General features: G+C 39.7%; 1 protein-coding gene across 2 annotated transcripts in view; it reads left to right on the top strand.

The window, feature by feature from the left end:
* XRCC5 (X-ray repair cross complementing 5) overlaps positions 1 to 21,892 on the top strand; it is a 100,249-nt gene extending 78,357 nt beyond the window's left edge. For both annotated transcript variants that reach the window (XM_060152160.1, XM_060152159.1), the window contains 5 exons: positions 1,782 to 1,891; positions 3,511 to 3,607; positions 5,424 to 5,491; positions 15,962 to 16,036; positions 21,653 to 21,892. In XM_060152160.1, coding sequence (XP_060008143.1) covers positions 1,782 to 1,891; positions 3,511 to 3,607; positions 5,424 to 5,491; positions 15,962 to 16,036; positions 21,653 to 21,667 — 365 coding nt within the window. In that variant the 3' untranslated portion in view covers positions 21,668 to 21,892. The remainder of the gene's footprint in view (positions 1 to 1,781; positions 1,892 to 3,510; positions 3,608 to 5,423; positions 5,492 to 15,961; positions 16,037 to 21,652) is intronic.
* The last annotated feature ends 427 nt before the right edge of the window (positions 21,893 to 22,319 follow it).

Below are 22,319 nucleotides of genomic sequence, written 5' to 3'. Positions count from 1 at the left end.
TACACAGTAAATATGTACTAGGCTAAATTAAAATAATCACTAAATCAAGCAAAGAGAAATATTTACATTATAGCTTGCTGAGACTCCTTATTCACATTTCAGAAGAAATGAGAAACTTGGCATCTCCGGGATTACTGCCCTTGGCCTGTAAAGGCTCTTATTTGTGCACAGATATGAAACGCTGAGTGAACTTCACATCAGACTGTCTGAGAAAGCAGACTGCTTGAGTGGTATAGGAAATATCAAACATTTCTGTTACTTCGCCTTTCCAGGCTAAAAAAGGGAGATAGCTTCTATTGCTTTGAGTTTCTTGTTGATGGTTTTCTGCTCTGCTTACTAATTAGGGCTATTTACCTTGTTTAAAAAGACCCATCCAAACATTCCTTCTCTCCTTTGAATTGTAGTTGGATATTAATTCACTGCTGGCGGATACATTGGTAAAGATTCCTGAAATTGCAGGGAAGTGTTTCTTTAATCCCTCAAGTTGGTTAAGTACTTTATTGTAATAGAGATCATAATCTCCTAGTTGGTAGAAAAGATGAAATGGGAACTGGGGCTGTTTTCTCTTGCTGCAAAATTATTATATTAGGAAATACCTTGTCCAGCTTTTAATCCGTTTCACATGCTGCAGGCACCGCATTTCAGCTCTTTCATAAGGCATTGAGCAATGCTCAGGTCACTGCGATTCAGTTAGTGGCCTTGAGCCTTCATAGGCAAGCCTTGAAAGTAGTTTTCTTTAGTACTGCACGCACACACATTCGTAACTATGAGAATGCTTGGATGAGGCCACGACAATGGCAGACCTGCAGTATTACAATATCTTGACCATTCAGCACAAACTGCTGAACAGCCAGCTAGCAAGCAGTTTCAGGGGACAAGTGAGAGTGAGCCTTTAGGCCATGACGGTGCACATCTCCTTGGTTTGTTCCTCCACACAGATCATAAGTGTCTATTGTGATCTGATCAGCAACTTAAGTTCCCTGATGACTTTATGCTTTTATTTTCCTCTGCTTTTTTTTTTTATGAAGAATGTTTATTTTTTTGTTTATGAGGTAGTCTCAAGTTGCAAACTACCTTGGAAACTATAACATTATCAACGCATTTCCTCTTCCTATAGCATTTATGATGTTGCTTGCTGACCATTATTGTTAAGTATTCATGGCTCTGTAGAGTGCTGAGCAACTTAGAGACTATTCAGATTCAGCTAAGGGCAGAAGATATGTAGCAATGATTTTCCATTCTAAAAGGACTTTATGAAATTAAGATGAGAGCTGGTCCTTTCTAATTTGACCTTTGATTAGAAGAAGATGGAGTGTCCCTGGCTCATTATTTTTCATTGTGCGACACTGTTTGACATTTATCTTGAGTGGAATTAGGGGAGGGAATAGAAGATCTATTTTCTATGACTGTATCAGGAAAGGCAGTTGTGAAATACCCAAACGACCCCTGAATTGTGGGGGGAAATAAAAAGCAGCAACAGCTTAGTGTTTGAAATGCCAAAAGGAGCATTTAGCTATAATTCTAAGCATTTTAGAAATTTTATTTCTTGTCAAATGTCAATAAGTATTATGCAGACTTTCTAAATGTAGACTTTTGAAGTCAGTGTTTTGCATCTCATCTTTCCTTCCCATCCACCCCCTTACAAGAAAAATGGGTTTTGTGCATATGGACCGCGAGGCTTTTGATCCATAACACATACTTACAAGCACAAAAGAGCGTACATTCTCTCTAACAAGCATCACTCAAATCAAGGAAAATAAATTTATTGTCTTATGTTCTAGCAAGTCACCAGTTAATAAATCACATTGAGCAGTTTTTGGATACTAACGAAACACTGTATTTTATGAAGAGCATGGACTGTATCAGAGTCTTCCGGGAAGAAGCCATTCAGGTAATGCTATCCTGTGTCCTCTTCCTAACCAGTTGGTCACCACCAGAGGGGGGAGACATATAGCAGCACCCCACGAATAAGCCTGGGCTTTGGAAATACTCATCCTTACTGTGAAGAGCAGCGTATGCCAAGGAAGTAGAAATGACTAGCTCATTTTGCTATTGGTGTAATTTCTGAGGAGGAATAAAGATGTGTGGGTGATGGGATCTTTTATCCCTGGGAGTTAGCTTTTTATTACACTCTGTAGCCCTGGCTTTATGATTTCTATTTAGGGAGCCAATGAAATTTCTATTGTATTGTATTATATTTGGCTAACTATTTTAGGGAAATGGATGGAAAAAATATAGTTGTGTAATTATTGAGAAGGATTTGATGAAGACAGAAGTGGGGATCTGAATGCCAGGAAAAAAAGAACACTGAAAATGAATAACTCAGCACTCCTGTCCCACCTTTTGTGGGGTTTTCTGTTTGTTTTAGTAGGAATATTAGAAAACGCATCTAAAAATCTTCCAAATTATTTCTAGGCTTTTATACATGAACTCTAGATAAGAGTAAGTTGAAATTAGAAAGTATATTTTTAAAGTAGGCACGGTTGTAGTGTACATTAGTTTGTATGTGGGTGCTTATTACATATTTGCTGAGTAAATGAACAAATTACTTCTTGAATTGTTTAGGTAGTTACAAAGAATGATAAGAAAATGAGAAAATTGTTCAAATTAAAATGGGATAAAAGATTCAGTGGTAGATAATCCAAATTCCCTACAGATCAAAAAAAACAAAATTTTGGCAAAGTAGAGTTAGTATAAGACTAAGGATGACTCAGTCAGGTGGAGAAAGATTTGCTTAGATGAAAAGGTAGTGAAAATGGTTTTTTACCACCCTACCCCATGCCCCCCCGCCAAGGCTGGATGGAGTGTCTGATGACGCTTCTGTGCGCTGTTGCCACCACATGTCCTTTAGAGTACCAGGTCATTGGATTCCAAAAAAGAGAGAGAGAGAAGGAGATGGAGGAGGACCCAGAGAGACTTTAGAGACATACCAGTCCATCTTAATGACCTTTTTAAACTAAAAATGTAAAAAGAAAGTAAGTTGGGAAAATGTGACTGGTTATTTGCTCCTGTTATTAATTTTTTGTGAATATTTTAATAAGTCTCTATATTTTAGATATTGCATACTGAAATATTTATAGATGAGCTAATGTGATTGAAATTTGCTTCAAAACAATCCAAGGGTTGTGGGAGAAGTTGAGGGTTATCGATGAAACAAGATTGGCCGACTTAACAGTTATGGAAGCTGGGTGATGGGTACACAAGCATCCCACTAAATTACTCTGTTGACTCTGTCTATATTAAAACTTAAAAAACAAAGTACCAGGCCACCAAAAAAACTGTGTGGCTATGGAAATTTCTACACCTTCAACAGATGGAAAGATTTCTGGCTCCCAGCAAATGAAGGTGAAATTTGAAATGCCAGTTTCCCATTTACCAAAGAAGAACATTTTATATATTTTTAATAAATCTCGTGGATTCTTGTATATGTGCTGCTTTGGTCTGGGGATGAAGTACGTTTCTGTATGAGCTCTGACCTGCCACCTCCTCTGCCTCCACATGCTACCACAGTTTTCAGAAGAGCAGCACTTTAACAGTTTCCTGAAAGCCCTTCGAGAGAAAGTGGAAGTTAAACAATTAAATCATTTCTGGGAGATTGTCATCCAGGGTAAGGTGTCATTTATCTTTTTATCCAAATATTTATGCTATTTTTTTCTAAGTATAAATTCTAAATATAAATTATATTGTGTGATGTGTTATATGAGGACCTGATAACTTTCCATGTGGATTTGGGAAACGCTCAGGATTCAGTGAACTAAAAATTTTGCTTAATAAGCATAAATACAAAGTGATAAATAATAAGTAAACATATAAGTCCCATCTTAAACTCGTTATGCAGCGTGACCCTTTCAGAGATTACGCCTTTCTGTTTGATGAGTAAAGAAGCTGTGCAGGCAGACATTGTCCCCTTTCTGCGATTCTTAGACCTGTCAGTCCTGCTGGATCCACAGCACTTTCACTGACCTCCCCCACATTTTCCCCTCCTCCACCTTTCATTGCCGTGTTCTTTGGCTTTCCATATCAGCTGACCAGCATCTTCATGCACCAAAGCCATTCAGTTCCTCACTTACAGTGACCAATGCAAATTACTCGTAGAAAGAGGGCAAATCTTTCAATTTTAGGCTTGGTGTTTGATTTCCGTCATGTCCTTTGCCCATTTTCTTTAACCTGACTTGATTTTCTTTCAGAACCCAAATATAAGAGGTTACCTATTAAAAGTACATATTATGAAAACAATGATACTGCAAAGTATGAAACTTTGTACTTGAAGTAGAGCCCCCCAAATTAGTTTCAACCTGTCTTTCTATGCAAATTCTGTATAAAAGGAGTTGCATTCCTATCTATCCAGCTTCTAACAGGCAGCTTTTCATCACTCAGGCAAGCATTTCTCTTACAGTTAATTTTTCAGCCCTTTAACTTCTACACTCGGGAGCAAAAGCTATTAGAATAGGTGGTGAGTGGGGCTTATTCAAATCGCTTTTGTGTCCCTGCTGCCGACCCAATAGATGAAAGCGATTGGTTTTGGTATTTATTGAATGCCTCTAGCATATTGCTTGCTGAAAAGAAACTTGTAGGACACACACAAGATACATATTTTCTAAGAGCCTATAACCTATTGAGAGAATACACATGACCTGTGCCATTTCTAGGTGCAAATGGATGTTAAATGCATGTGCTTTTCTGAAAGTGTTTCATGCATCAGCCATTTGAGGCAGAAGAAAATCTTAGGAAAAAGAGAAAACTAAAGGGTAAATTTTCTATCCTTGATTTGCTCTCACTGAGCTAAACTCGATGTACTGTGCTAAATGATAGACAAGGCCATTCATTGTAAGAGCATGTTTCCTCCTGACCTTGGCTCTCCTGCCATTCCGTCAATAGCCAGTAACACTACTAGAAGTCAAAATGTCTGCACATTCCCATACCTCATGGGTTGGGACCAAAGTATAGTCATTCAGTTTTCACTTATTTACTGAGCTCCTGCTATGTACTACATTGAGGGGAATATAAAGATGAATAAAGCATAGTCCCTGCCCTAGAGAAAAGTATAATCTGTTAGGAGGGGTAAAATATGTACGAATAGTTATACAGGATACGATATGATGAGAGCCATTTCAAAGGGATAAACAAACTGATCTGAGAGTTCTAAAGGGGAGAGTCAATCAAGAAAGACTGCACACAGCTGGTAGCATTTGCGATGTGCCCTTCATTTTATATAAGCAAAAATAGGAGAAAGGGTAATGGAAGATGGGAGGAGCAATGTGAGTTGAGTGCCTTTAATAAAGTTTTATATTTCTTATAGAGAAGAGCACCTTTATAGTTCTAAAGATCTCCAGTGCAAAGATGGGAGGAGGTGTGGTGGAAAGGAAGGTGGGATTGGGATTGATTCTTTGTACTTGAATTTTACTCTGTGAATTACTTTCTAGATGGAATTACTCTGATCACCAAAGATGAAGCCTCTGGAAGCTCTGTTACTGCTGAGGAAGCCAAAAAGGTATTGAGGGGTAGCTCCCTGTCTTTAGATGAATTATTGCAGTGGATATTATTTTCTTGATGCCCATTCTTTCTTTTTTGTTTTTTAAATTTCATTCATTCATTCATTCATTTATGGCTGCGTTGGGTCTTCATTGCCACGTGCAGGCTTTCTCTAGTTGCAGCGAGCAGGGGCTACTCTTAGTTGCAGAGCACGGGCTCCAGGTGTGTGGGCTTCAGTAGTTGTGGCTCGCGGGCTCTAGAGCGCAGGCTCAGTAGTTGTGGCACACGGGCTTAGTTGCTCCACAGCATGTGGGATCTTCCCGGACCAGGGCTCAAACCCGTGTCCCCTGCATTGGTAGGCAGATTCTTAACCACTGCGCCACCAGGGAAGCCCCGATGCCCATTCTTTCTTGAAGAAGTAAAATTCTAAGGGTAACTAGATTAGTGTTTCTAGAACTCAGTGCCTCTAGAGTTCCTGGTCCATAGTATAAACCACGCTTAACCTAGACCCTGGTTAAGGCTAGGAAACCTATCCAGCCCAGTGATTCCCACCCAGGCCACCTGTTAGTCACCTGGGGAGCTATTTTAAAAGAAAAATTACTGATGACAGGTGCCTCTCTCTCTCCCCTGAGGTTCTGTTGGTTTGAGATGTGTTTTGGGCATGATTTTGAGTTTTTAAAGCCCCTCAGATGGTTGTGATGTGCAACAAGGTAGAACGATAGTGGTATTCTAACATAAGGCATATCTAGGTCTTTACAGTAGAGCATCCCATGTATGCGGGCCCCATGATCTTCATATTGACACAAATGGTCAATATGCTTGGTGTCTTCCTGCTTGATGTATGAGCATTGAATCTGATTTCAGTTATGAGTCAAAAACATAGCTATTTAGCTCAGTAGTCTTTCATTATACCTCAGATTTGTGGTGCAAGTTTAATGAAATTAAATTGAGTAACTCAAAAGTATATGGTTTGTAACATTCAGTGTCACTTATAGTCACTGGTTGACCCAGCCCTGCTAGTACCACACCTGGCATCTGTCAGTTATGTGCTAAGCCTGTGCTGTTTGCTAGGCACTGTGCTCGATGATAAGACAGCACTCCGCCCTCTAGAAACTCAAACAGCTGGTTATAAGGTAGTAGAAGGAAAAACTGGAGACTCAAAAATTAACTGCCAAGCTAAGGGAGAGCTTGGTCTGGGACTGGTGGACAGTAATCTAAGGAAATGGCAGAAACAAGGCTGGAGATGTTCATCTACGGCCAAATTCAGGCCAAATTTTAAATACCTTGAATTTTCAGCTCGATAAATGCACTTGGAAAAAACCATAATATTGTTTGGCAAAGGAGTTAGAGTATACAAGAATTTTTATTAAGCACTTTGCCTGGCAAAAGCATTTTGTTAAAGAACAGATATGGCCCCCGCTTTCAGGAAGTAAGATCCCAGAATTTAAAAAGCATACTCCATGTTGTCTCCTTAGATAAGCTGCCCACGGCCCTGGATCCTGGGATAGGAAGAGCCTGGGCGAACAGAGGCCAAGCCCTCTGCACTGTTAACCACAGTCCCCATAAGAGTTAACGTCCAGTGAGGCATACACAGTAGATGAATATTTATGAAGTATGATTACGCAGAGGCCTTTTGCTTAATTTTAAACTTCATAGTAAGCATCAGTTAATGAAGGTTTCCAGATACTTGAGGTGCTTAAGTAGCAGCAGCCATTTTCAGAGAAAGGATGTGAGGAATTCTGCCTCCTCGCCACGACCAGGTTGGGATTAGAAGGCCACGTGGACTGCTATATAAGAGTAGAAAACATCACTCGTCTTGTTAAATGTCTTTTGGCGAGATGGGCTGATGTTAGGGCCTAAAGTGAAGCTATCCATCCTCATGCTTCAAAGGGAAATAATTGAATTTTTTTTTTTTTTTTTTTTTTTTTTTTTTGCGGTACGCGGGCCTCTCACTGTTGTGGCCTCTCCCGTTGTGGAGCACAGGCTCCGGACGCGCAGGCTCAGCGGCCATGGCTCGCGGGCCCAGCCGCTCTGCAGCATGTGGGATCTTCCCGGACCGGGGCACGAACCCGTGTCCCCTGCATCGGCAGGCGGACCCTCAGCCACTGCGCCACCAGGGAAGCCCCAATAATTGAATTTTTAAACCAGGATTAAAAAAAAAAAAAAAACATACTCCAAGGTGCTGATTATTGTCTCAGAAGGGGTTCAGTGGTGTCTGTAGCTCCTTCTGCCACAGTCAGGACTGAGTGCCTTGGGCTTCAGAGTGCCACTTAAGTGGTTCTATTTCTGTTTGTTATTTTATACAATGGCATGATAATCTTTCCCCCTTGAACTAGGATGCATCATTCAGGACTCTTCAGAGAGACAGAACCAATAGAATGCGTGTGTCTGGTGTCTGTGTGTGTGTATGTATGGGGGTGGTGGGGACTGATTTATTTTAAGGCATTGGCTCACACAGTTGTTGGGGCTGGCAAATTTGAAATTTGTAGAGAAGGCCAGCAAGTTGGAAATTCAGGCAGGATTTCTCTATTACAGTCCAGAGACAGAATTCCTTCAACTGATTGGATGAGGCCTACCAACATTACCAAGGGTAACCTTCTTTACTTAAAGTCAGCTGATTGTAAATTTTAGTCGCATTTACAAAATACCTTTACAGAAAACTCTGGACTAGTGTTTGACACAGCAGCTGGTCACCATAGTGTAGCCAAGTTGACACATAAAATCACATAGGGTGAAAGCTTATCAATCAGTTTTTGCTAAACAGGTAAAATAAGTCAAGGCAAATAATTTTAGTCATTGCATTAAAAAAAACCCCTATCATCCAGGTGAGAATTGAGTACACATTACAGTTTGGGGAGGAAGAGGAAAGCACTGACCTAAAAAAGGTAGTCTTTCCTCCCAGCAGTACCTCTTAACCAAAGGTGTCACAGCTAAGTGACTCCAGAAAATCAGAAAAGAAATCTAGGAAGGGACAGTGTGCTGCTTGCAAGTGTCTGGGGCTTAGTCTTTGTTGCAAATGCAGTATCATCTTTGGAATTTAAGGGCACAGAGCCTAACCATCAGGAATTGTAATGTCTGGTAATGAAGCTGCAGAGAGGAGTTTCAGTTAAGACTAGATACGGGCTGGTGTCCTTACATGATTCTAGTATCAACAGAACTGATTTCAGTTGGTTGCAGTTTAAGACAACTCTGAAAACATCACCATGTTTGAATAGGAAGAAAACATGGTAAACAGCAGAGTGGAGCCCATTGTTGTGATTCACGCTCAGCGCACACTCTGTCCTGTCTGACTTGCAGTTATGCTTTTGTGTCTGCTTCAGTATCACATGAACCCTTCATTTTTTTTTTCAGAATGAAAACTTAATCCTTTATATTAAAAATATTTTTAAATGGCCCCTGTTGATTTTTGGAGAGAAATGTGGAAGGAAAAGTGTACATACAGATGATAATGGGGAGCATTAGTGAGATTCTGGCTCAAGGAAGTTGATTCCTTGTGGTTTTAATAGGGGAGACATGCTTCAGCTTTTTCTCCTGGGTAAGTTATGGAAGTGTAGTCACTTTTGGCCATACACTAAAATATTCATTTACATTTTCTTCAGAGCAAGTGTTTTTATTTATTTATTTAAATTTATTTATTTATTTTTTGTTTTTTTGGCTGCGTTGGGTCTTCGTTGCCGCACACGGGCTTTCTCTAGTTGCGGCAAGTGGGGGCTACTCTTCATTGCGGTACGTGGGCTTCTTACTGCAGTGGCTTCTCTTGTTGCAGAGCACAGGCTCTAGGTGCGTGGGCTTCAGTAGTTGTGGCACGCGGGCTTAGTAGTTGTGGCTCACGGGCTCTAGAGCGCAGGCTTAGTAGTTGTGGCACGGGGGCTTAGTTGCCCCGCAGCATGTGGGATCTTCCCGGACCAGGGCTCGAATCCGTGTCCCCTGCATTGGCAGGCGAATTCTTAACCACTGCGCCACCAGGGAAGTCCCAAAGCAAGTGTTAAGTTTGGCCACTTACCAAATAATCACTTAAGGAAACTTGGCTATAATCAGAGATTGGAGAACAGTCCTCATAGTCCATTAAAATTCTTTCAAGATATTTACCATAAGTTATTTAAAGTTAGCAACTGTCACATTATTGCTATTAAATGTTGATGATTTGAAAGGAAATAATTATTCAGGATGTCCATTTTAAATGAAAGTTAAATCATAACTTTACACTTGTACGTCTTAAGGAGAGCTGTTTCCCTCCAGTGTATTCTAGAAATATGTGGATTTTATGATTCTTTGAGAAATATAGGTACGTCAGCCTTGCTGCAGAAATAGAAAGTTCTTTCATGACATAAGCGTAGACAGTCACTTTTCTTTTCAATAACTGATACCTCTATTTCATTTCAAAGCCTAGACATAAATATTACCCCTCCTTTTCATTCATGTTTATTGTCATTATAACCTGTGAATTCTTTCATTTAACTTTTCTGTTTCTAGTTTTTATTGTTAGACATGCCATTAATGTTTGATGTTTGATAAGGTCTTTTATATTTTTTCCTCCAGCTTTATTTTATTTATTTATATTTAGTGAGTTCACATTGGTTTATAGTGTTATGTACATTTCTGTGGACAACATTATATTTTGACTTCTGTATACACTACAGCATGCTCACCACCAAAAGTTTAGTGTCCATTCATCCCCATACAGTTGACCCCCTCTACCCATTTCGCCCTCCCCTCATGCCTTCCCTTTTGGTAACCACCACTCTGTTCTCTGTATCTGTGTGTTTGTTTTTGTTTAGTTTGGTTTGTTCTTTTGTTTTGTTTTGGTTTTATATTCCACATATGAGTGAAATCATATACTATTTGTCTTTCTCTATCTGACTTATTTCTCTTAGCATAATACTCTCAAGGTCCATCATTCAAAAAGATATATACACTTCTTTGTTCACCGCAGCATTATTTACAATAACCAAGATATGGAAAAACCTAAGTGCCCATTGTTGATGAATGGATAAAGATGTGGTATACATATACAATGGAAGACTCCTTAGCCGTAAAAAGATGGAAATCCTGCCATTTGCGATAACATGGGTGGGCCTTCGTAGCGCCTGTGCACCCTTCTTCCGTCAGCTCATTTCACAGGGTGTGGCTCTGTGGTGGGTAGGAGGTGTGCCTGTTCATCCTGGCACATTCCAGGAGCATCTGGGAACCACAGTCAGTGAGAGACCTGGACTTGTGAAAGGTCGAGATAAGCTGATTCTTCATTTGAAGTTTATCTTCTTTATTAAAAAAATGTTTCTTTTAAGTTTTTCCTACTAACCTGGGTTAGGGATAGAACAGTGGTTCTCAGCCAAGGGTGATTTTGTTCCCCAGGAGACATTGCCATTGTCCAGAGATTCTGGGTGGTTACAGCACGTGGCGTGCTACTGCCTCCTAGTGGGTGCAGGCCCCCACAACAAAGGATGCTGCTTCTGAGAAGCCCTGGGCTAAAAGAATTTAAACAAGTCAGAGCCTTCACTAAGGCGGAAGATACTGGCTTAAGTTGTGTAGAATTTTATTCAGCTGGAATAAATCCTCATGATCTCCTAGCTGAGTTTTTATTTCTTAAAACTGAAAGCTTACAAGGAAGCCTGATAGATAAAACAGAGAAAGGTGATGCTTCTCACTTGATGGGCAGTGGGAGTGGCAAATTGTCCCATGCCCACAGGACTTGGAAGAACCCTCAGGACCTCAAGGAACAGAACCTGAAAAATACTGATCTAGTCCAAACTCCTTATTTTATATATGAAGAAACTTACGGCTGAGACGTAAAATGACGTGTCTGAGATCTCATAGTAAGTCACTGGCCAGGAATCCAGTTGTTGGACTGACCCCCAGTCCTCCATTCTTTTTACTCCATATTAAGAGCACAGAGGGGAAAGAGGATTTCTTCCCATGGCTTTGGAATATTGTTTCTCACGGGATTCCAGGATGCTGAGCTATGTCTAAACAATCATTTGATACAAAATCTGTGGGGGAGAAAGCATCATTTTAGCACTTGTTTTCCTTATAGCTGCCTAATCTAGCCTGCTTTTTTGTTGTTGACATTTATTGATTTTTCCATCGTAGCATCACAGATGCTCAGTGCTTAGTGATCTGGTCATTTTCTAGATGCAGTCTAGAGATTTGAAGTTGATTTTCTCGGTGTCTCACAACAAGTTCATGGCTAGCTGAATTGCCTAGAGCCCAGACCCTGGATTCCCACTATAGTCATCTCCATGCCTCCGCCTTAGAATGCCACCAGCCGCATGTACATAAAGAAAAGAGGCTCATGCTCCCTCTTTCAAAAGAGATCTCCAAAACCTTGTGAAGGATTATAAGATAAAATTTAGGAATCATTTCTTGAGAACAGTTTTCTCTCACTGCCGGCCGCTCTTGGACCCCATGACACTTTTCTTTGGTCTTTTCCACTTTCCTTTTCTGCCTTAAATCTCTAGTGTAATTGTTCTGGATGTTAGTATGAGAAAAGCGATAATTAAAATATCACAGTGTTACCTTATATTTGTTTAGAGCTTGATACTTTTAAGATACAATTAAAACTTTTTTTTGAGGTGGAACATACAGTAAATGCACAAATCTTAAATGTGTACACTGATAAATTCTTACATGCTCATATATCAGGGTACCCACCACCCAGGTCAAAATAAAGAGCATTTCCAACTCCTCAGAAGGCTCCCTGATGACATCTGTCACTTGAGAGTCATTTTGCCTGGCTTAACCTTCACATAATTGGAATCATGCCTTTTATGATTCATCCATGATGTTAAAATTGTTCATTCTTTATTATAGCTAGGTAGTATTCGCTTTTATGGCTATACCACAATTTATTCATCCATTCTCCTAATGATGGACATTTGATTGTTTCCAAACTTTGGGAATTGTGAATAAAAATGCTGTGAGTATTCTTATACCTGTCATTTGGTAGACATGTGTTGGGTGTATTCCTAGGAATTGGAACATAAAATCTACAGTACCACAAAGCATTTTTGTATGCTTTATTTTACCTGAGGAGCAATACAACCCCATGAAATAGATAGGGTCAGTAGTAGTATTCTCATCTTATTTTTGAGGAAGACTCAGTTATAGGGAGGCCAGGCGGCTTGCCCAGGGTTACTGAGGAACGGGCAGTGCTTAGGTGATGGTTCTTTCCTCCACACTAGTTTGCAGGATTTCTCTGCTGCACTGTAGTGCCTTTATAGCATGAAAATAGCATTAATGATACCTAGGTGTGTGTCATTTTAGACAAAATACATGCAAGCAGATTTTCATTCTTCCTCATGCTTTTGTGTATCTGGATTATGGGTGATTCTTTGGAATCACCTGAAGGTGTTGGAATAAGCCCGGTGGAAGCCATGTGTTTTCAATTTGGGGATTGGTAAGGGTCTGAGGACAAGCTGATTTTTAGTTTTTAGTCTTATGGAGGAATAGGACTGGAAGCTTCTATATAGAGGTTATTGATGCCGTTTCTCTGCTTGTGGCCAGGATTGTATTTCGGTGTACCTGAGAAGTAGTAGTTTATCCATTTCATAAAGATCTCCTCAGTTCATAAAGAACCTCAGTAAGGAGGTTCTTTCTTGGTAACCCCAAGTAAATGATGGTGGTTTGAGGATGGAAGACTGTGTCACACAACGGTTCTTTCTGTTTATTCTCTGCTTTTTCAGCATATTGCAGAGAGAAAGAACATAAGAAAAGTCAAGAGTTGACTTGTGACCCTTTCAGCTGCGTTCAGAGAACCTGTTGCTTTTATTGAGAAAACAGGCCAGTCGTTGAATTCTCTGCTTTATCTCTAGCTTCCCTGTCACTGCACAGCCTGGAAATTACTTGTAGTTAAAAACTCTGATGGTAAGGAGTGATATGATATGTGTAAGAGATCAGCCTCGCTTGGGGCTTTGGGGAGGATAATGGATGGCAGCCCAGCTTTTAGCTGTAATTTGCTTGAGCAGAAATGTGAAGCAGATCTGTCAGGAAATCAGTTGCAGATGTTTAGCACTTGATGGAAATGGAAGTTTGTTTGCTGCCGTTCCTTTCTTCCTAGGAGCTTGGCCTCATCTCAGAGACATGCCATTTGTGTTTAATTGTATATACCATGGTCATACTGTGCAGACAGTCCTATCTTCATTTATCCTGTAATTGCAGTGTGAAAGGGGCTTTTGCAGGTGAGGAGGGAATGGGAATTAGAGCTTTTAGAGGCTGCGTGCCAAAAAAATTAGGAATTTTCTAGATTCATCAATAAATACCTACCATGTATCAGGTTTCTAAGGGATGATAAAGGCATAGTGGACTACAGAAACACTGAGACCATGGAGCTTGTGTTTGAAGGTGCCGGTCGTTTGTAGCCCCCCACAGGCGTATGGTAAGACACAGCTCTACCTTTTATTCACTTCTTACCAGCTGGATAAGTCTTTGTCCTTTGCGCTGGTATTCTTGCTGCAGGGAAAACCATGTGGGGGTTAATGATCGTGAGTAGGAGAGGAGAGGAACAAAATAAAAAATATTTTTTAATATTGATAATAATTAGAATCATAAGTAAAGATTAATTTGGGCATCTAAGAGCAGGGTTTAAGCTTTAGATGTAAACCATATGCAAATACAGTATGAATTTCTTATTCATGTATGTCTATGTGGCCCTCAGATATCTTTATTAAAAATCAACCAGAATAAATAGAATTAATGATATGGATGCTGCGTTACAGTTCTGTTCCAGGCTGTGTGCCCACTGCTAGCATTTTCTGTCCCCTAAACTGTAGATGCCCAACGCTGAACACAGTCCAGTTCAGGGTCAACAGAGGGCTATGGAAAGATTTGTAAATGTCCTTAGAAGAAGAAAAATTCCTTAATCGCTCAATCAAAATTGAAGTTAATGAATGATGAGATGGTTTTGACTGAGGAGGAAAAAGTCCAGGAGGGATGTTGAGTCAAAAACAAACTGTCAGGGACTTCCCTGGTGGTGCAGTGGTTAAGAATCTGCCTGCCAATGCAGGGGACACGGGTTCGAGCCCTGGGCCAGGAAGATCCCACATGCCACGGAGCAACTAAGCCCGTGCGCCGCATCTACTGAGCCTGCGCTCTAGACCCTGAGAGCCGCAACTACTGAAGCCCACGCACCTAGAGCCTGTGCTCCACAACAAAAGAAGCCAGCGCAATGAGAAGCCCGTGCACCGCAACGAAGAGTAGCCCCCGTTCGCTGCAGCTAGAGAAAGCCTGCGCACAGCAGTGAAGGCCCAACACAGCCAAAAATAAATTAATTAATTTTAAAAAAACCAAAAAAACCTGTCATGGCCATGTCCAAGGTGCTAGCAAGGCCTATTTATAGATCTTAGGTTTCCGAGGCCTCCATTATGTCCACTGTACCATAGAAATCACAGGGATATATAGGGAAAGCGGTTCTTGCCATGCTTTCATGTCGAGAAAGTGAGGGAAGTGCGTACGAGTACACCTTTCCTTCTTGGGTGGAGCTACTACAGGAGCATGTGGGCCGAAAGGCTCGCTCACTGCCTGCAGGCTCCATGCACACTGACCCTGAGGGATGCTTGCCGGGAGAGGCGTGCCTCGCCTCCCACCTCCCCTTTTAAAAACACTCACTCCTGCAGCCTTGTCTCTGCCACCATGTTATGTACTTGTGCTACAAGAAGATCAACTCTGGTGTGAGGATGGATAAGTGGTTCATAGAAACTAGCTCTTAGATGCAGTTACCACACACCTTAAAGGATAAGAGTCCCCACTGCTATCTCTTGGAGGGACAGGATGGAGGGCAGGAATGTTCAGATAGTCTTCAAGGGCACTCACTACCCTTTTAACATCTGAGTTGCATTCCTAGATGCTTGCAAACTTCAATTCAGGGCCCTTGCTTTTCTACGTAGCTGCCTTTTAGAAGTTCCAAGTCTACAACACTGATGCTAAGCAGAAGTGTACACTAGAAGTTTTCTCATCCACCTTCCTGTTTTCAAACAATTTCTAATAGAAATTTAAAGATTGCCAGAAAAAGAATTAAACAATCTCCCAAGCTCACCCATTTTTGTGTTTCATATCTCTAAAAGAAGTCCTTCCTTTTACCTTTTTTGTCCTCAGTGAAACTGAGGAATAGATGATTATAATCTTTAAGTCCAGACACTTGATTCTTAATGCTCTCTTCAAAAGAGGCAGAGACATACCTGTTTGGGGTGTTTGGTTCTCTTCTGAACCCTCAGGAGCCCACATGCCCCCTGTGGAAGCAGAAATGGGAATATCTGCTGTCCTCTGTGCCCTCTGCGTGCTCGCTGCCTTGGCGAGCCGTGTCATTTCCTCCCTCTCGTCAAGAACTTTCTCTGTGACTAGTTAGTGGACTATTCAACCTCGCAATTGGTCCTCTCATCCAGAGCCAAATGAAGGGGCGTACGTCAAGATGGTGTTTCTTTGGGGCCATTTGCATGCGTTCCTCCATTAAAGGAGGCAAAAACGTCCTTTTGGTATTGTGCCTAACTTCTATTCACAGTTTCTGGCCCCCAAAGAGAATCCAGATGAAGACACAGCAGCTGTATGTGAGGAAGGTGGTGACGTGGATGATTTGGTAAGTACTTTTAATATATAGCAGGTGTTCTAATGCTTGAACTTGCCTAAGCTGTAAATACAGCCACAAAGCCTGCTTATCATAGACTTGCTTCTTATTCTCTTTTTTTTAAAATAGATCTTTATTGGAATATGATTGCTTCACAATACCGTGCTAGTTTCTGTTGTACACCGAAGTGAATCAGCCATATGCATACACATGTCCCCATATCCCCTCCCTCTTGAGCCTCCCTCCCATCCTCCCTATCCCACCCCTCTAGGTCATTGCAAAAGCATCGAGCTGATCTCCCTGTGCTATGCTGTTGCTTCCCACTAGCTAACTATTTTACATTCGGTAGTGTATACGTGTCGATGCTACTCTCACTTCGCCGCAGCTTCTGCCTCCCACCCCATGTCCTCAAGTCCATTCTCTATATCTACATCTTTATTCCTGCCCTGCAACTAGGTTCATCAGTACCTTTTTTTTTTTTTTTACATTCCATATATATGCGTTAGAATGCAGTATTTGTTTTTGTCTTTCTGACTTACTTCACTCTGTATGATAGACTCTAGGTCCACCCACCTCACTACAAATAACTCAATTTCATTTCTTTTTATGGTTGAGTAATATTCCATTGTATATATGTGCCACATCTTTATCCATTCATCTGTCGATGGACATTTAGGTTGCTTCCATGTCCTGGCTATTGTAAATAGTACTGCAGTGAACATTGTGGTACATGTCTCTTTTTGAATTATGGTTTTCTCAGGGTATATGCCCAGTAGTGGGATCACTGGGTCATGTGGTAGTTCTATTTTTAGTTTTTTAAGGAACCTCCATACTATTTTCCATAGTGGTTATATCAATTTACATTCCCACCAACAGTGCAGGAGGGTTCCCTTTTCACCACATCCTTTCCAGCATTTATTGTTTCTAGATTTTTTGATAATAGCCATTCTGATGGGCGTGAGGTGATACCTCACTGTAGTTTTGATTTGCATTTCTTTAATAATTAATGATGTTGAACATCTTTTCATGCGCCTCTTGGCCATCTGTATGTCTTCTTTGGTGAAATGTCTATTTAGGTCTTCCACCCAGTTTTTAATTGGATTGTTTGTTTTTTTGTTATTGAGCTCCATGAGCTGTTTGTATACTTTGTAGATTAATCCTTTGTTGTTTCACTTGCAAATATTTTCTCCTATTCTGAGGGTTGTCTTTTTGTCTTGTTTATGGTTTCCTTTGCTGTGCAAAAGCTTTGAAGTCTAATTAAGTCCCATTTGTTTATTTTTGTTTTTATTTCCGTTACTGTAGGAGGTGGGTCAAAAAGGATCTTCCTGTGGTTTATGTCAAAGAGTGTTTTTTCTGTGTTTCCCTTTAAGAGTTTTATAGTGTCTGGTCTTACATTTAGGTCTTCAATCTATTTAGAGTTTATTTTTGTGTATGGTGTTAGGGAGTGTTCTAATTTCATTTTTTTACATGTAACTGTCCACTTTTCCCAGCACCATTTATTGAACAGGCTGTCTTTTCTCCATTGTATGTTCTTGCCTCCTTTGTTGTAAATTAGGTGATCATACGTGCATGGGTTTATCTCTGGGCTTTCTATCCTGTACCATTGATCTATATTTCTGTTTTTGTGCCAGTACCATACTGTCTTGATTACTGTAACTTTGTGGTATAGTTTGAAGTCGGAGAGCCTGATTCCTCCGACTCCGTTTTTCTTTCTCAAGATTGCTTTGGCTGTTCAGGGTCTTTTGTGTTTCCATACGAATTGTAAAATTTTTTGTTCTAATTCTGTGAAGGATGCCATTAGTAGTTTGATAGGGATTGCATTGAATCTGTAGAGTGCTTTGGGTAGTATAGTCATTTTCACAGTCTTGATTCTTCCAGTCCAAGAACATGGTATATTTCTCCGTCTGTTTATGTCATCTTTGACTTCTTTCATCAGTGTTTTATAGTTTCCTGAGTACAAGTGTTTTAAGCAGGTTTATTCCTAGGTATTTTATTCTTTTTGTTGCAATGGTAAATGGGATTGTTTCCTTAATTTCTCTTTCTGATTTTTCGTTGTTGGTGTATAGGAATGCCAGAGATTTCTGTGCATTAGTTTTGTATCCTGCAACCTTATCAAATTCATTGATTAGTTCTAGTAGTTTTCTGGTAGCATCTTTAGGATTTTCGATGTATAGTATCATGTCATCAGCAAACAGTGACAGTTTTACTTCTTCTTTTCCAATTTGTATTCCTTTTTTTCCTTTTTCTTCTCTGATTGCCATGGCTAGGACTTCCAAAACTATGTTGAGTAAGAGTGGCGGGAGTGGACATCCCTGTCTTGTACCTGTTCTTAGTGGAAACGCTTTCAGTTTTTCACCATTGAGTATGATGCTTGCTGTGGGTTTGTCATATATGGCCTTTATTACGTTGAGGTAGTTTCCCTCTATGCCTATTTTCTGGAGAGTTTTTATCATAGATGTGTGTTGAATTTTGTCAAAAGCTTTTTCTGCATCTATTGAGATGATCATATGGTTTTCATTCCTTAATTTGTTAATATGGTGTATCACATTGATTGATTTGCATATATTGAAGAATCCTTGCATCCTTGGGATAAATCCCACTTGGTCATGGTGTATGATCCTTTTAATATGTTGTTGAATTCTGTTTGCTAGTATTTTGTTGAGAATTTTTGCATCTATGTTCATCAGTGATATTGGTCTATAATTTTCTTTTTTTGTGATACCTTTGTCTGGTGTTGGTATCAGGGTGATGGTGGCTTTGTAGAATGAATTTGAGAGTGTTTCTCCCTCTGCAATTTTTTGGAAGAGTTTGAGAAGGATCGATGTTAGCTCTTCTCTAAATATTTGATAGAATTTGCCTGTGAAGCCATCTGGTCCTGGACTTTCGTTTGTTGGAAGATTTTTAATTATGGTTTCAATTTCATTACTTGGGATAGGTCTGTTTATATTTTCTAGTTTGTCCTCGTTCAGTCTTGGAAAATTGTACCTTTCCAAGGATTTGTCCATTTCTTCGTGTGTACATTTTATTGGCATATAGCTGTTTGTAGTCTTCTCTTATAATCCTTTGTATTTCTGCAGTGTCAGTTGTGATTTCTCCTTTTTCGTTTCTAATTTTATTGATTTACGTCCTCTCCCTTTTTTTCTTGATGAGTCTGCCTAAGGGTTTATCAGTTTTGTTTATCTTCTCAAAGAGCCGCTTTTAGTTTTATTGATCTTTGCTATTGTTTTCTTCATTTCTGTTTCATTTATTTCTGCTCTGATTTTTGTGATTTCTTTCCTTCTACTGACTTTGGGTTTTCTTTGCTCTCCTTTCTCTAGTTGTTTTAAGTGTAGGGTTAGATTGTTTATTTGAGATTTTTCTTGTTTCTTGAGGTGAGATTGAATTGCTATAAACTTCCCTCTTAGAACTGCTTTTGCTGTGCCCCATAGGTTTTGGGTCATCGTGTTTTCATTGTCATTTGTTTCTATATATTTTTTAATTTCTTCTTTGATTTCTTCAGTGATCTCTTGGTTATTTAGTAGGGCATTGTTTAACCTCCATGTATTTGTGTTTTTTACTTTTTTTTTTCCTGTAATTGATTTCCAGTCTCATAGTGTTGTGTTCAAAAAAGAAACTTGATACGATTTCATTTTTCTTACATTTTCTGAGGCTTGATTTGTGACCTAAGAGGTGATCTATCCTGGAGTATGTTCCGTGTGCACTTGAGAAGAAAATGTATTCTGCCACTTTCGGGTGGAATGTCCTATAAATATCAATTAAATCTATCCGGTCTATTGTGTCATTTAAAGCTTGTGTTTCCTTATTTATTTTCTGTTTGGATAATCTGTCCATTGATGTAAGTGGCGTGTTAAAGTCCCCTACTATGATTGTGTTACTGTCGATTTCTCCTTTCATGGTTGTTAGCATTTGCCTTATGTACTGAGGTGCTCCTATGTTGGGTGTATAAACATTTATAATTGTTATATCTTCTTCTTGAATTGATCCTTTGATCATTATTTAGTGTCCTTCCTTATCTCTTGTAACAGTCTTTATTTTAAAGTCTATTTTATCAGATATGAGTATTGCTAGTCCAGCTTTCTTTTGATTTCCATTTGCATGGAATATCTTTTTCCATCCCTTCACCTTCAGTCTATATGTGTCCCTAGGTCTGAAGTGGGTCTCCTGTAGACAGCATATATGTGGGTCTTTTTTTTGTATCCATTCAGCCAGTCTGTGTCTTTTGGTTGGGGCATTTAATCCATTTACATTCAAGGTTATTATCAATATGTATGTTCCTATTACCATTTTCTTAATTCTTTTGGGTTTGTTTTTGGGGGTCTTTTTCTTTTCTTGTGTTTCCCGCCTAGATAAGTTTCTTTAGCATTTGTTGTAAAGCTGGTTTGATGGTGCTGAATTCTCTTAGCTTTTGCTTGTCTGAGAAGCTTTTGATTTCTCCATCGAATCTGAAGGAGATCCTTGCTGGGTAGAGTAATCTGGGTTGTAGGTTTTTCTCTTTCATCACTTTAAGTATATCCTACTCTGGCCTGCAGAGTTTCTGCTGAAAAATCAGCTGGTAACCTTATGGGAATTCCTTTGTATGTTACTTTTTGTTTTTCCCTTGCTGCTTTTAATATTTTTTCTTTGAATTTAATTTTTGTTAGTTTGATTAATATGTGTCTTGGTGTGTTTTTCCTAGGGTTTATCCTATATGGGACTCTCTGTTCTTCCTGAACTTGGGTGACTGTTTCCTTTCCCATTAGGGAAGTTTTCAACTATAATCTCTTCAAATATTTTCTCAGACCCTTTGTTTTTCTTTTCTTCTTCTGGGACCCCTGTAATTCGAATGTTGGTGCGTTTAGTGTTGTCCCAGAGGTCTCTGAGATTGTCTTCAATTCTTTTTCATTCTTTTTTCTTTATTCTGCTCCTCAGCAGTTATTTCCACCGTTTTGTTTTCCAGCTCACATATTTGTGTTTTAATGTCTAACATACCAGCAGCTCTCTACACTATTATTTATTGCCATTATACTTGTAATCAGATAAGTAATTTCATAATGGATGTTCCTGTGCTCTATGGTTTTTTAAGTTTATTGTTCATTCAGTTTAATCCTGTCATTGAAGGACTAAAAAAGAGCTGGGAAGGCTATTCCTGTAGCAGCAAAATGTCATAATTTACTGAAATTGCTCTCAACCGAAATAAGCAATACAATGTGCGATTTGTGTGGGTTGACAAATAAAAACAGCTTTTAAAAAGCCTAGTTCTTAAATGTTCTCAGTTAACTTTATGTAAACAGAATAGGCTGATAGGTATTTGGGGATTTCTGGACCTTATCACACTGTGTCTGGATGCCTGGGACGCTGTGTAGAGTATTGGCTTTTGTATCCATCTTTCATGTGTGGAAACTTCCTGCCCTTAAGCCTCACATGACAGCAGTCCAGTAAAAACTTTCAGCCGTTTTGTGGAGAAGTTCTTAGGATTGAAATGAAGAGGTACTTAGAATTTAACTCCTAATTTAGTTAGCAGTGAGTAAGTGTGCAAGTCCATGCATGCCACCAGTGAAGAGAACCATTGTCACTACGGTTCTCTCCCCAGAGAAGCAGTGTTCTGGAGTTGGCCTGCTTCCTCTCTAAATTTGTTGTTCGTGTTTACAGCTGGACTTGATATAGCTCATGGATGTGTGGGGAATCTACCAGAGTTGCTGTCACTGTGGTGCTGAGAGTTCTATACAAAACAACCTGGAGGAGGTCATTCGAGTAGAACCGGAAGATCTGGAGATGGTCCCTGCATATTATATAGAAGTGAATCACCTAATTCCCTGTGGAATGAATACAAACGTATATAAGGGATAATTTAGACCCCATACAAGTTAATAAAGAGTCATTATTTTCTGATCGGTGTATTCTTTCTTTTGTGGTCTTATTGATCTCAGTGTATTACACACGTGCTTTGAAGTTCCTGGAAAATGGATTTCATCCCGATCTGGTATACTGTTGAGGATTGCAGGCCTCATGAAATTATCTCATGTAGAATGATGGCATGGTCACTGGTGAGTTTCTCAATACTCCCCATGAGGTCTAGTCCATTGTCTGATCCTCTTACAGCATCACAGCTTATTCTGATCAAATGGTGACATTAGTTTCTTACCAACAGAAATCTGGCTTTGGAAAATCATGGCCAGCTTTTTTTTTTTTTTTTTTAAGCATTTTAGTCATCACATTACTTTGGCTGTACAGCAGGGTGGGAGGGGGAGCACCGTTTCCCTGTGTACCCATTTTAAGCAAAGTTACGATGATGTGCTCATGAAGAAAGGATGCTATT

This window comes from Lagenorhynchus albirostris, chromosome 6 (genome assembly GCF_949774975.1).
Source record: "Lagenorhynchus albirostris chromosome 6, mLagAlb1.1, whole genome shotgun sequence".
NCBI lineage: Eukaryota > Metazoa > Chordata > Mammalia > Artiodactyla > Delphinidae > Lagenorhynchus > Lagenorhynchus albirostris.
Note: the sequence above shows the minus strand (reverse complement) of the source record. Positions and strands in the feature narration are given on the sequence as shown.